This window comes from Anas platyrhynchos, chromosome 3, assembly GCF_047663525.1.
Source record: "Anas platyrhynchos isolate ZD024472 breed Pekin duck chromosome 3, IASCAAS_PekinDuck_T2T, whole genome shotgun sequence".
NCBI lineage: Eukaryota > Metazoa > Chordata > Aves > Anseriformes > Anatidae > Anas > Anas platyrhynchos.
The window spans coordinates 58,361,999-58,375,811 of record NC_092589.1 but is presented as its reverse complement, the minus strand read 5'-3'; the positions used below and the strand labels follow the sequence as shown (position 1 = coordinate 58,375,811).

The 13,813-nt window shown below is 36.5% G+C and overlaps 1 protein-coding gene across 10 annotated transcripts in view; it reads left to right on the top strand.

The window, feature by feature from the left end:
• Positions 1-13,813, top strand: part of ADGRG6 (adhesion G protein-coupled receptor G6) — a 120,955-nt gene that overhangs the window by 60,352 nt on the left and 46,790 nt on the right. For 7 of the 10 annotated variants that reach the window (XM_038176569.2, XM_038176571.2, XM_072035962.1 and 4 more), the window contains 3 exons: positions 603-1,223; positions 5,303-5,371; positions 8,368-8,451. In XM_038176569.2, the coding sequence (XP_038032497.2) occupies positions 603-1,223; positions 5,303-5,371; positions 8,368-8,451 (774 nt within the window). The remainder of the gene's footprint in view (positions 1-602; positions 1,224-5,302; positions 5,372-8,367; positions 8,452-13,813) is intronic. The other 3 variants (XM_038176570.2, XM_072035961.1, XM_072035963.1) reach the window with 1 other exon arrangement.

Genomic DNA, 13,813 nt, shown 5'->3' with positions numbered 1-13,813 from the left:
AACAGCTTGGATAAAAATATTCACAAACACATGATTGCCGTGTTCAACCAGAAGGCTGCCGGGAACAAAACGGGAAGATGCCTAGTGCATTGCAGAAACATGTTACCAGAATTCAGAAACAAAAGTCTTCAGTTTGTCAAGGAATGTAATGGAGGTTTTATTCTACTGCGATATTAATATTTAAAAGTGAGGCCTGAACTTTATTGGTGTAATGCAGTCATGCAGACAAGTAATTAAAATAATGCATCTTTAAAAAGTTATACTGTGTTTTTAAAATAGCTGCTTTACTCTATTGCATAATGCAACCTTCCTAGATGAATGTGTAGTAATTTTTATAAAGTGAGTGGAAGCTAGTAGGTAATATTTCCTAATATTGCTCTTAATGCAACTTCTGGAGTAGTTAGCTGTGGGTAGAGCAGCATTCTCCATCCTGCTGAAAAGGAATGTTTTTGGTTGAGTGCACTCCCAAGCCAAATTCCCCTCAGTGTGTGCTTTTGATATATTACACTGATTAAAAAACACTGTTAAACTGCTGCCAGTCTGCCTTTATTTTTATATGAGAATATTTTCCAGTTAATTTATTTATCTGCTCTATGTTCTAGTCGCCGTGTCTCTGAGGAATCAGAAGGTCATCATTCCCCAGGATCCCGATGTTGATGCCGTGTCCATGGCAGAGACAGTCTTGGTTCCAGAGCTTAGCCAGTTTACACTGTGCTTTGAAGCAACCAAGAGCAGCAGTGATGACAATGACGACTGGAAGATCTTCTCCTACACTGATTTGTCATCAAAAGAGTTCTTCGGCTTTGGAAAGACCACAAAAGGCCATTTTCTGTCTATCTCAGGGACCCAGTGCTTTCTTGATAATGCATTGCCTCGAAATGCAGAGTTTTTCACAGGAACCTTTGAACAGCTCTGTGTAGTAGGGGATAGCTTCTCGGGTGCAATAGGTGTATATGCCAAGAGTACCTATCATAATGTATACTGTCCGGCTATGTTTGGCAAAGTTATCCCTGGAAACGGTAGGCTGGTGCTGGGCTCTAACAGCAATGAAGTGAGCTCTCTAAATGGAGACATTTACAACTTCCGCCTCTGGAATTTCACCATGAATGCTCAAACACTGGCCAACCTCAGCTGCGATGTGAAAGGAAACATTGTAGACTGGGAAAATGAATTCTGGAGTATTCCAACTTCAGCACTGAAAGCAGAAAACAATTTGAGTTGTGGTGAGTATGCCTTGCCAATTCCTTTTTGCTTATTTTCCCCCCACACTTCTGTATTATGCTGAAAATATCTTACCCCAGCAAGAAAAAAAAAAAAAAAAAAAATTATTGTGAAAGAAAAACAGGTAGATCTTGCCTTTCTTTGAGTTTAGCTCGATTCTTACCATACACAGAGTCTTTGAAATGGCATAAATTGATTCTATAAGGGAAAAGAAAAAATCCCCTAAGTATTTTGAGTTGCTGCTTGAAATAATCTACAGATCAGAGTTCTTTCCCAGTAGTTTGTTTCCTGAAATTCTACTAACATGAAGCAGGAAAGTACCTGCTACCCTCAAGTTAGACTACCATGGTTTCCAGAGAGAAAAAAATATGTGTTAACTAACCACTTAGTAAATGTTTTTTTGTACCTGCACTTTGGAGCTTTCGTTAGCTAGAAGGAGCACCTGTTAGCATTTTTCTGCATGTGCAGATAACCAGTAAAAGCAGAGGCAAACTGGTAATGCATACAAGATAGAAAAGTACAAGAAAAGATAAATTAAAGGAGACAGATGGAAAGGAAGATATTTATATCAAAATCATTGTTTCTTATCATCCTGATAACATCTTGTCAACCTTTCTTTCAATTGGTAGTTTAAAACAGAATCTGGCATCATTAAGACATTCTGGTTTCTCTATCTAGTAGCTCATGAGGGATAAAGGTGGCTAACATCACATCTTACTTAGTTTACTGAAACCAAAATGCGAGGTAGACTTAGTGGCACAGCTCTCAGCATACTTTTAGGTGCCTACCAGCACAACAAAGACACTAACATAAACAATGATCATGACTGATAAAGTTCCAAATGCAAAAGTTGTTTTTCCATCCATACAAATAGAAAAATATGAGAGAAAGCAATTTCCCAGAAAATCTTACTCTTCTTAAACCACTATACCAAGATGACCACAATACTTACTACTTACCAAGATGCCTGTAAACATTGCAGTCTTACCTGATTTTGCCTGGAGTATGGATCTTGTTCATCTTTCTATTAAACACTGTACAGTCCTGTGATATTAGTGTAACATCATAGCTGTACTCACAGAAGTAATACAGTTATTTGCATTCCACATCACAACTTTATCCTTTGGGATGTCATTTTTTTCAGTGGTTTCCTTACAGCAGATTATTTTAGAAAACACTTGTCAGCATTCTAACATTAGCAAGAACATAGGCCCAGGTTTCTATACATGCTGCTTCAAGTGTATCTCTATATAAGCATTGTTACTTCCTGTAACTAAGCATGTGAGAAAACCAACTAACCACTTTCTTTTTTTCAAATATATTAAATTACCCAATATGATACAGGCTTCCCTAGACCAGCATATGTCCTAAAAAAAAACATGTCGGGTGCAATGCAGATTCAGAAATTGTTGCTAATCCCAGAGATGGTGTTGTTAGATTTTTTTTTTTCCTTCATCTTCTTGAATAAAAGCCTTCATTGTAAAACCAGCCTTTAACATGAGAGTGATGAGTCAGACTATCAACCATGAATAAACCACTGACAGTAGTGAGATTAACTGATTAGACTTCATTTAGCTGCAGTGGAAGGATTTATGCAAAAAAAAAAAAGAGGTTTTCACTCAGCTCCAATAATGCTTTCCCAGGAAGCCACTTGTAACAAAACAAAACAAAACAAAACAAAAACAAAAACAAACAAACAAACAAAAAACACCTCTCAAAGTATTTGTGCCTGAACATTGTTAAATTTTTCAAAGGATATTATTTTCATGATTTTTCAGACAAGTAGGTTTATTGAGGATAAAAACACCAACAAATTGTTCCAGATAATCTTTTCATGATTTTACCTTCTCCTAGTTTATTCCTTAGACTAATGTTTTCACAGCTGTGCAATCATACTGGGGTGTTTCTGGAAGACTTGACGGAATTCTTTTTTCATTGCTGTACCTTCGCAGGGCTTGCATTTAAAGGTATATATACACAGCCTAATCCAGACTAACTTTAAAAGAAGTAGTTTAAGTAGTGAGAACAGTGTAATAGAATCAGTGCAGAGCTTAGTGCAGGCAAACCAAGGAGTATTTAGTCAAATACAAGTACTGTACTGATTTTGGAGCCTGCAATGGTTGCACATATAGCAGAATATAACCCACTCAATTTAAGGCTGTCTTTGCTGAATGTGTGCTTGTGCCTGCAATTACTGTATCATGTACTTCATTTGGATCCTTCCTTCCCAAATCAAAATTCTTAATTTTGCTGTCAAATTTAGCTTGGGGTAGGATCTGTCTGCTTAGGCAGCTGAAAGATAGTTGTTTAAGGCTGAGCTAATTGCACTCAGTGCTGTTTATGAATAATGGAGTGAAAACGGCTGTTCCGGTTGTCAGTTCATTTCACATTAGAGTAGATGTCTCAGTTAAGTCAGAAGTTTTATGCTGTAGGAGTGCCTGTTTCTCTCCACTGACTATAAGGAAAATCCAACATGATAAGGAGTTACGGATGTCTGAGTTTTAGACATTTAAAGTGGGTGAGAAACATCACACAGAGTGTCCATAATGCAGGGCCATGTCTGCTGTTCCTATTACTGACCATGCCATTGAGCTTAATAAGGGAGCTTGTGCCAAGTATCTGTTCATAGCCGGATCATTGTACTTCACTGAGAGAACATCTAATCTGGCTAGAATTCAACCTGATTAAAAAATTAAAAAGGTCATTTAACATATTCACTGAAAATATTCCTTGTTAAACGATACAGTATTCTGCCTTAGATGTCTTCTAAAGTCTGCAGATTTTCTGTCATCTTTCAGGTGATCTTTCCATGATATAGCATTGGGAGGAGGTTATTCACAGCAGGTTTAGATGTATGTTGGCTGTTTAATAGAGGTAAATATATTTTGGAAAAAAGTCTCATGCAGAAGGTAGGGAACTTAGAACATGCTTCCTGAAGTTGATAGGAAGTCTACAAAGGAAGTCAATTTGCCTGTATCTCTTAATCCGTTTTAAACAAACAAGCAAACAAAAGCTAAACAAAACAAACAAAACCCCCACAAAATTACTGAACTTTTGTATTTGTAGAGAATCACATTTTAACTTCTGTCTTGTATTTTGTTGGCAATACATGTAAGACATCCACTTCTGTATTGAAGCCCCATGCTTCATCTGTTATTCCATCATGGGAAATATTTTCATAGCTATCTTTACAAGCTGGTGGGTGATGGCTCTGTAATTTTATGGAAGGATATGGTGTTTCATGAGAGAACCTCACTGAGTCAATATGATTCTGAAGTGGTAAAATAAAAGTCAAACAGACAACACTCCCTGTAGGTTCAGATTATGCCCTGCTGTATGGCCCTATTATTTTCAACATAATGTGCAAAAGCAGCTGCAGCTGCAGCTGATCTGCTGGGATACACAAAGTGTAATTAATGTAGTTTAACCAGTTCATTTTCTGTACTCATTCTTACATTCCCCATTTTTGTCTCTAGATGATCAAAGTATGTGCATGTAGTTGTGAATAATTCAGCAGAGATACAGATTTACAACATTATCTGCTTATAAATCATGCATACCAGAATATTAATCACACCCACGCCCTGGGCACAAGAGCAAGTTTAATCACCTTTTATCTGCCTGGTGTCTGCCACAGGCAGATTACTCAGAACTGTATGGTGGGGAACCTGTGCTGCAACAGCACACTGTGGTTGCTTCTCCAAGGTGCATGTTGTTGCTCGTGAAGATGCCATAAATTCTACAGCCATACCAACCACCCGCACAGAGCCATTTCAGAGTACACACAAGCTGCATTCATTTAATGGGCTGTTATTTAGCTACAGCTGGGGAGAGTATAAGAAAACCGGGGCAGGATATGTAAGTGACTGTAACTTCTGTAACTTGTAAGGCAGGGTTTGTTTTTGTGGATCCCTCAGCAGCAACAGAAAATGAAAATACATAAGAAGGCAAATGGTATTATTAGTTTTATCATTGAGAGAAAATAGGAAGACTGTGTCACTGCAAGATATATTTTGAGACATGTTGGTTTTATGCCCAGTAGACAAACCTGTCTAATTAATTGACTTTCTTTTTTCTAAAGGCTCATACCTAATTCCTTCTTCTACAATTGAACCAACAAGTTGTGCAAACCTAGGAAGCCTTTGTCAAGGTAAGAAACTCAGGTCATTTTCACAGTCTCATCTTTGTTAAATCTTTATTTTTCTTGATATTTTATTTTATTCCACTTCTTTCTTATTTCCTATTTTCTGCTTTTTATATTTTTGGTTTTTTTTTGATGAAAGTCTGAATTGCAATAAGAAATAGTAAGGAAAGAAACACCTTAGACTCATCAAAAGTGTGGGTGTCATGTATATACAATATGTAGAAAAAATGTGATCGTTCCCTTGATAATATATTTTCCAAATAATCTCTGTTATATCAAAACTGCATTAATTTTAGTTGTCTCTTCACATCTTTTCATCCTGCACATTTTGACAGTAAATTATTAACCAGGATAAGAAATAGGTACATCTGTAAACAAGAAATAAACATATGTAAATAAAGCAACTTTTAGGCTATTTTGAGGCTAGATACTTTGAGATTAGCAGGAGACAAGTTAACATTGGACTGCAAAATCCAGCAGCTAACAGTTAATAAAAGACTTTGTTGCAGCAACTAGTGATGGTTAAATAGTGTCAAAACCACCACATTCATTAGGTCTTTCAAAAGGTCAGCTCAGTGGAATGCAAGGAGGAGCTGAACCCTAAAGATTTCCATGCCTTGTGAATCATTGCACATACAAGGATAGTTAATTCTTTCCACTCTGCTTAGTGGCTGAAGTTCTATAAAAATGAACAGGAACAACATCAGCCCATTTCCACAATACACTCATGAACACAGACCTGCTCGTGAGGTGACATGTTAAACGTTAATCACAGCAGCAGCTGCATCAAAAATATGTCATGCTCTGTAACCCATTTCAAGCTGTGTGATAGAAGATAGAGGCAGCAGAGAATAAAATATAAAAGGGAGAGGAAGTCTTGGAACTCCTTCTAACCCAACATTTGCAAGTAAGTCAGATTTAGTTTAAAGATAAAAAGAGAAATGCACTCTGCTTGAGAAGCCAGTAAGAGATCTGTGATAGTCTCCAGTCTACTTCTCCCAGTTGTTCCCATGATTTGGTTTAGGGTCTTGGAGGTCTCCATAGAGAAAGTGAAATGCCAGTTCTGTTTATAATTAGATTTCAAACAGCAATATTCAGTGATCAGACTCACAAACTGTGAGTTATGCAAACTCACAATATGTTCTAAATATCGATACCCAAATACCTTACCAAAAAATTATTCAGTATTACTCTTTTTCTATGGGAAGAGGTAATACAGCCATTGTATACAGATATTTGTCTATTCTCTTGGAAGAACTCAGAGAGATTTCATATATCAAAATGGCATGGTGTGAAAGGAGAGAGAATATCACCTAATAGGGTTGTAGAAATAGACAAACACTTTCAGACAAACAAATTTGAAGAACATATAGTTTCTAATAAAAGATGTTCTCTTTCAAGCTTGCCTTCCTTAAATTCTAAGATCATCACATTTTCAACAAACCTTTTGAGTACTTTTCAACAGGGTAACTGTCTCCTTCTCCAAAGAGTGTTTCGTCAAGTGTCCCTGGCTTTGTGTTAGTTACTTTGAAAGTGGTGCATCAGATTTATGTTGTTCATCACCATCTTCATCTTCATCATCATCATCACCATAATGTAAATCATAAAAAGATGTCTGTATTGATTTCAGCACTGCAGACTTATTTTAAGCTGAGAGTCCACTGTGGATTCCTTTTTAGTTAGTTTGTTTGTTGTATGTTGTGCAACAGCACCAGTAACAATGTTTGTGCTTGCCATCATTATGTCAGCTGTTTTCTTCATTGTGTCTAGCAAATATTTTCATTCATTGGAAGATACCTTCTTTAACAGTGTTGGCTGGAACACACAATCAGCAAGAAGCCTTAAAACTTGTTTCTCAGAAAATATAGCCCTGAAGTTACTTGTAAGAACACCTTTTTTATATAACAGCGTGTGACTTTCTGTTCTCCCTTTCCCAGTTAGAACCCCTGTGTACCAACTCTTCTCTTTTCTCAATTTTCTTATTTCACTGAAATTTGAACGTAAACCCATTCCCTAAGCTGAGGCCTGAGTTTATGAATTTTAGACTCAAAATGTTAAATGCAGTAACCTAACAAAAAATCAAAAGTTCAATTTCTTAGTTAAAATACGATTGCTTAACCTTTCCAGGTTGATTCTTGGTCAAAATCTACAAAAGATGTATTACACTGTGAGGTTATATTTCACAAATCTTCACATTTAAAAAGAGTTTTCAGGAAAAGAAGAAAGCTGTCAGTGACAGGATTTACATTCCTGGGACTTTCTAGATAAATTATTTTCCAAACTATTTGAAAATTCAGTGGTGTGATTTTGAAGTGCTTTGTTCCTCTAGAGTGTGTACCCTCCCTGTCTTCAGTGAGGGGAATTTGAAGTTTTGGCTTCTCACTCTGAATATGAGAAACATTCTAGCTAGTTCTCCTGGGAAACATTTTCCAGTGTTGTGTGGGATGACTCCTGTTAGTGTCACTGGGAAGAGTACAACTAAGATCCTACATGAAGCTTTCAAAATATGTATTCCACTCCAGTTATTCCAAGTCTGATTTCAATTCTTTTCATTATATAGAGTTCACATGAGGTAATGAGAACCTTAAATGGGTGTTTCAGTTTCACATTTCTTTGTCATCCTCATTCCCTGAGTAGGGACAATTATTCTTTCTAAGTGCATGCATCTTTGAACTTGTAAGATCTGTTTTCTGGTCTTTACACAGCTGTTTGGATCTGAAGCTCTCATAAGAGGATTTTGAATTTATGAAATCCGTACAGGACTGATCTTGCAATCCTTCCACTGGCAAACCTCCCACTGAAGTCAGTGAAAGTAAAGATTGCAGGACTGGAACTTCAGTTCATGTCCATTTGTCACTTTGAACAGAAAACAATGTTTAACATGTATGTCACTGTGTGTAGATGGTTTCATTTTACATTGTCATGAGTTGTTCCCATTTTGTCTTACCTCATTAACATTCATATTTCATTCAAATTCACCTCTTTCTCATCTTTATTACCAGCTACTGTAAATGCTACTACTCCTACACCACCCACTGTCACCACTAACATGCCTGATACTAATAGAACCGATAAGCCAAACAATGGTAAGAAATCCTGTGTTACATTATTCCTTGTACTGTCTCTAGAGCAAATTTATTGTTTTTTAAGATGTGTTTTTCATAGTATAATGTAAAGGGTCATGCCTCAGTTCTGATCTCATTTACAATGAAATCAATCACGAGTAACTTCACTGGACTTGCCCTTGCAAGAACGGTGTAAATAAGAACAGAACCAAACTCAGTGTTTATTTGTATCATGTTTACCTGGTTCCCATATGAAAGGGTCTAACTTTGTGTCACCCATTGTACTTACCCATGCAAAGAACAGGGGAAGGCAAAGGTGTTTTTAAAAAGGGACTGAAAAGAAGCATGCTTTTGAAATGTTTTAACACTGCAGATTATCAGGCGTTGTGTAGCTACCGCTCCTGCTGCAAGGGTGCTGGTATGCTGAGATTGTCTGTTCCTCACTGGTAACACAGGGAAGCCAAGTGGAATCATTCCTATGGAGCAAAGCCACTTCCACTGAGTCAACAGGAATCTTTCCACTGACTTCAATAAGAGCTGGATCAGACTCTACTAGGGAAAATGTTGACAGTATCAGATATCATTTACTTTTCTTTAGAAAGATTAAGGGAAAAAATAAGGTAGTAAATGAGCCTATTATTAGCACAGAAAAAAAAAGGGGGGGTGGAGGGGATTTCCTTGATTTCTTTTAAGGTTGTCCCAAATCTGATATCACTGTCTCCTGGAGACTGAGTATCACTTTGTGAGGAACTACTAAAATATTTATTATTATTTTTAAAGATAGTTTTTAAACATTAATAACGTTACAGAAATAGTTTTCTGCAATTTTCATATGAGGCTAAAAGATCTTTTTACCAAAGATTTTGTGTTCTCCCAAGAAGGAAATTAGTAGTTGTTGGGTTGGTTGGTTGGTTGGTTGGTTGTTCTTTTGGGGTGGTGTTGGTGTTTTTGGTTTTGTTTTCCAAGTGCATCGGTTGTTACTGTAGGATTTTACATTCCTGGAGTGCTTTTTTCTCTTGGCAAATCACCTCTTGTATATTTGGCAGTCAGGCAGTATAGCAGACAATGTGAAAGAATTTATCTGAATTCATCCTATTTGGATCTAAGCAGAAGAAAGAAGAAAATCTTGAAACTTATTTCCAAATTGTGCCTTTTCTTTTTGTGGAGCTGTTCACTCCATGTTCACTATGAACAGTTAACTTTGATTTTTGGAGATACAGTAGGACTGAACATCCTGTTAATGTTAGTGCAAATGAAAAATGGACAACTAAGTTCTTTCTTTACTTTGAAATTGCCAAGAGAAAGCAGGAAGACTAAGAAAAGTAGGCCAAATTCATTTATAGTAGAAGCAAGAAAAACTTCCAGCTAAGTGGCATAATCTTCCACTGATGGTAAGTCATTTTTTAGACCCAGAGAAGACAGCCAAGAACAGACAGTTAGGTTGCATGTATTTTCCTTAATCTGTTAACTATATGGCTTACTACACACAGACCTGCAGGAATTCAGACTTCCTGCTACAGTTATCTTCAGAATGAAGAGAAATTCACCCGATTCCTCCCATTCACGACCACAAAGGCAGCAAGAGTCTAAGATAGAAGGGATAAAAACCATAGGAATTATCTCTACCCCTATTATTTGGCCAGTAAAACAAAGACCTCTCCATTTCAGTAAAAACTCAGCAGATGAAAATCCGGAGAGAAAAAACATGTACGGTGTATTTCATCCAACTGTGTCAACATCAGCTGCCTATGAGGAGACCAGCAATGGTACCTTGGCTGTTTTTTCAGAAAAAATCAAGCTAGATAACACTGTGATGCATCAGTTACAACATGAAAATATTCTGAATGATTCTAGAATTTCATTTCATGGCACTTATGATACAGCAGGTGCTGTTACAGATCCTTCTGTGAATGCAGCAGTTCCTTTTCTTCAAAACAGAAGTCTTACTGCAGAGGCAACATGGACTCTGGCAAATGGGCTAGGTTATGCTGACTCAGAGTCACCATTCCACTCTGCTGTTAGCAGAAGCACTGCTTATGAACACAGAAAAGAAGCCCTGTGGATTCCATCTTCCAGCAATAGCAAGTCCAATTTCATACATCTAAATCATGTCTTGGAGCCTGAGAGTTGGTGGAGTGAGACTGTTTTTCACCATCATATCACCTCTGACTTTCAAGAAGAGAGATTTAATTCTCTTGCTAGCTTATCTGTATCACCTTTAAGGGAGAAACTGTCATTCCAAAAAAGTAGAATAGACTTGCTAGATTTTTCACCTCTCAATATTTACCCAGAAATGACAGAAGGCAACACTAATAGGAAACCTGTTTCTGTGTTAGCAGCAAGCAGTGAATTTCAGTTTAGAAATTCTATGTACACTAAGGAACCTTACTCAGGAGGTATTACAAATTTAAACTCTGTGGAGGTTCCACATGCAAACCCAACAGCATTTTTTCACAACATGAAAAAAACATATACAGCAATTATGCCCAACATACAACTGACAAATTCAATCACAGGATCCAGTAGAAAACAACTAGTGTCAGCACTTCTGGTAGGAATAAGCAGGACAAACTCAGCATTTAATCATGTTGAAACAACACTGCCTCTTTATCAACAATCTGGTATGTATTCAGACAGTGACAGCATATTTATGTCTAATAGTGATTACTGGTCTCATTATTTAAAATATTCAGTGTATTTTCAAAAGGAAATGATAAGTGAGACCCTCAGAAATGCAGCACTGGAGAGCAATTTAGATGCATTACATAATAATAATCAAAATGAAGATTCAGATTTTTCCATATTAGAGACAGACAATATCAACAGAGTTGGCAACTCGTGGGAACCAGGTTACTTGGATTTTCTGACAAAATATGTAGACATATCCCCTTCTTTAACAGCCAGTTTCTGGACTGTTTCCTATCACTTGAAAGAAGCGTCTCAAGCATTTTCTGGGGAGCCATCAGAAAATCAGTGGCTCTCATTTAATAAACTGCTTTCTTCCCCAACAGAGAAATTGCCATCCATTAGTTCACCTACTAAGCCTGACAGTATCTCTGAGGAAACTTTTACAATTAGATTATTAGATCATGGAGCCAAAGAAATTAACTTCTCTAGCCATGCATCAACTTTGGAAAGACAGATATTTAGTTTATTTGTTCTGGGCCTTTCAAAGAGAATTTCAGAAAGTAATGAGAAGACAATATCACAGATGCAGTCAAAAACAAACTTTGCAAACCTAACCATATCTTCCAATGATGCCTTTTACTTTGCTTTTCCTTTCTCTTCCCTCAAATCACCTTTGAGTCAACACTCTGTACAGATAAGTCCCTTTGACAAGGCACTTGCAAACTCTACAAAAAAAATAGTGGTCTTTGATAGTTTAAACATGCAAGTTGGCACTGACATAGAAAGTGTTAGAACTAACGTGACCATCCTAAATAATAGACAGCAACTTGTTTCTGTCCTTCCAACACATCCAGGAACCCACCCTTCATGTTCAAGGGATAGCCAGACTGCTTTCTTGGTAAATACACCAGTTAATAGTTTCATAAACAGTACAAGAACACATGAATCATTGCAGTCTCAAAACATTTTGAAGAGTGATGAAGTATCAAATACTATTGATAATGCAAGAAGTGAAGTTCAAATGGATGCAGCTATTTTTTTAAAAAGCAATGATTCAGCAAGTTCTGACTTCCTTACAACAACACTGTCTTTGGAATTGAGGCACACTTTTCATTCAGAATCAAAATTCAAACTCAGTGTACCTCTTAACAGCTACTCCACACCTCCGCTCCCACAAAGTTTTCAGAACCACCTTGATACAATTTCTCCAAGCCTGATCCCTGGACAGGATGTAGCAGAGTTAAGCTTACCAACAACACCAGTAACACCAAGTCAACTAACTTTCTTAGGACAAAACTTCCTTGAAAATCAAGGGGATGGTATTGGATACTCTCTGAGGGGAGTAGAACAAGAAATCACTGGTGATAATAAAGAAAAAAGGAATTCTGCTGTTCAGACATCAACTAACAAATCAAGGCTTTCAGATCAGGATTTAGAAAGAGAAGTATATGGATCCTTCAGCACGTACAGAGGAAGAATGTCTTCTCTGAATATTGGTAGTACTCATGTCTTGGATTTTGAAAATGTTAATTATGGACACTTTGCAAACTTCTCTTCTCTTCTGGCACTATCAAGAACTGCAGTGATGAATGATACAATGCTTTTGTCCTCTTCATATAGTGGAATTATTATTCAGCAAAAAGAGACCATCCTGAAGCATATTCTAATGACACCTGGAGCAGTAATCCATCATTCTTACATACATTCTCAAATGCCAGTTTCTCCTGTAATGTACCATCAATCATCGGGTTTGGCACACATTTATTCCTTGGCCAACTTTTCAACCGGGAAAAGCCAAAATACCACCTCTTACCCACCACCGAATCAACTTACTGGCAATCCCACAGTCTTATTATCTTGTTTAAACTCCACTGAACTGGGCTGTCTATGTCGACCTGAGGTCAACTACAGTATGTTAAGTTAGATGTAGAAAAAAAGAAAAAATAGCTCATCTTATCTATTAGTTTTTCTGCTGATAGACTAAACATAGAAATAGCTAAATTTTATTCTTTAGATATAGATCCATTTAGAATATGAAGATGTTTTAGAATAGTAATTTAATTACAGTAGAAGGGAATTTGTAACATCTTAGTGATAACACGTCATTAACAAGTAATTTCTCCTGTCCTCTAAAACTCTCATGAGACTGTGACAATAGTAGATTGAGTTGCTATGTATTTTATGCATTTTTAAGACATTTCATTATTATAATTTTATGGATGTTTTTCACTTATGGTATTCATATATTTCTGAGGACTTATTTTTCAAAATGAAAGATTTTACAAAACAAGCTCTTGTATAATTTGGCTAACAGAAATTAAAAGAATAATCATGATATTTCATTGATCATTATATTTTTATATTTGGGTGTGGGGAGAATTGTTCTTCCAGCCTCTTTTTTCCTCTTTTTTTCAAATTATCTTTGGCTACTTTTAATCAATTTTCTGCCCATAAAAAATATTTATTTTTCATTTAGCATTTTGAGATGGGATTTCCACTGTTTAACTGTAGCGAGAAATAATTCTTAGTTTTCACTATCTGTGACTGCAGTCTCCTGAGAGTGTTTCAAAATGTAGATTAGTTCTTTGTTCTTGTTCTTTTTTTTTCCTCATTAAAACATGCTTTGGGTCACCATCTGGTGGAGATCTTAAAGCTATTGACTATTCTTTGTAGATTCTAAGTTTGATTTTAAATGTATTTTGCATATTTCTACACTAAGGTGATTTTTTCCATATATATAATTACATAAACGAAA